The 1,370-nt window shown below is 61.8% G+C and overlaps 1 protein-coding gene across 1 annotated transcript in view; it reads left to right on the top strand.

The window, feature by feature from the left end:
- PLK5 (polo like kinase 5) overlaps positions 1-1,370 on the top strand; it is a 15,767-nt gene that overhangs the window by 8,803 nt on the left and 5,594 nt on the right. The window contains exons 6-7 of the mRNA XM_026655020.2: positions 982-1,069; positions 1,150-1,245. Of these exons, the coding sequence (XP_026510805.2) occupies positions 982-1,069; positions 1,150-1,245 (184 nt within the window). The remainder of the gene's footprint in view (positions 1-981; positions 1,070-1,149; positions 1,246-1,370) is intronic.

Raw genomic sequence — 1,370 nt, 5'->3', positions numbered from 1 at the left:
AGCGTTGAGCTGGTTCTGGGGTGCCAGGACTCCTGGGTTCTGGTCCTGGTTCTGGGATTGTGGTCCAATAGGTGGGGGGAACAGAGGAACAGTGGTGGCTGGGAGTCAGGACTCCTGGGTTCTTTTTCTAACTGTACTTAAGGCAGGTCACATCCTTCTCCTTCCTCTCAGCTCCCCCGCTGTGCAATGGGGAGAGGGGACTGAGCTCCCAGACGGCTCAGACCCTTGGACTGATTGATCTCTGCCCCACAGCAATGCAGCACCATCTTCCTGCGGCCCCTTTCAATCCCTTAAGCCCTGAGCAGCAATGAAGGAGTTAATCGCCCCTGTGCCCTTCACCTTGGCCTCTGAGACCCCCCCCCCCGAAGGGGGCTGGGGGCTGGAGAGGGGTTATAAATACACTAGCAGCGCGTCTGGCCGTCTAGCTTGTTGCGAGTAAATGCCACCAGCGTGACTTCATGCTTCTGAATGGGAGCCCGGGAGCCAGCTCTCCATGTAGGGGCTGCCCCGTGGAGGGGGAGATACGTGGGGACCCCCAGGTGCAGCCTCTCTCCCTGACAGGCACACAGCTGCCCCCTGCCAAGCAGCCTCTGGGCTGGGGAGGGCCTCCGTCCTGCCTGTGATTTATTGCTCCCCTGGGGCACATACAAAGCTGCCAGGGCTACTGAGGAAGCCCCATCCAGCGCAATGGGCTACTCCCGTCTCCACAGCTGTTGGAGCGGCTGTATAGAAATATACGGGCACAGACAGCCCCGCCTACGCCCTGCTCTGGTGCTAAAATCCATGCTTCCTTCTCCCCTGCAGCATGGTCTAGTGGCTAGAGCCTGGGAGCCAGGACACGGTTCCCAGCCCTGCTACTGGTTCCTTGGGTGAGCTGGAGCCAGCCTCAGTTTCCCCATCTGTAAAGGGGGGTGACTCTGGCCCTGTGACGGGAAAGCTGCCCGGAGTGCGCTCAGTGGCTGACCTCTCTTAACCCCACAGGTAACTTCTTCCTCACGAAGAACATGCAGGTGAAGATCGGGGACCTGGGGCTGGCGACGAGAGACGAGCAGGCCGGCCGGAGACGGGGGTGAGTGCTGGCCCAGCACAGCCTGCAGCCCTCGCCGGGGCGCTCCGTGGCTTCACCTCCCGTTCCTTTTCCTCCTACAGCGTGGTGTGTGGGACGCCCAACTACCTGGCCCCTGAGGTGATCGCCAAGAAGGGGCACTCCTTCCAGTCCGACATCTGGGCCCTGGGCTGCATCATGTGAGTGAGGCGCCAGGCAAATGCCTCCAAGAGGGGTGGGCAGGGCTGGGTCGGTGGGGAGGGAATGGGATATGGGGCACCAGCTCCGACCCGGCCCCAGGGTGGGCAACAGGCTGGTTCAGTGG

This window comes from Terrapene carolina, unplaced genomic scaffold (genome assembly GCF_002925995.2).
Source record: "Terrapene carolina triunguis isolate 2854851 unplaced genomic scaffold, T_m_triunguis-2.0 Scaffold194, whole genome shotgun sequence".
In the NCBI taxonomy this organism is placed as follows: Eukaryota; Metazoa; Chordata; order Testudines; family Emydidae; genus Terrapene; species Terrapene triunguis.
The sequence above is the reverse complement of the archived record's forward strand: the minus strand, read 5'-3'. Positions and strand labels throughout refer to the sequence as shown.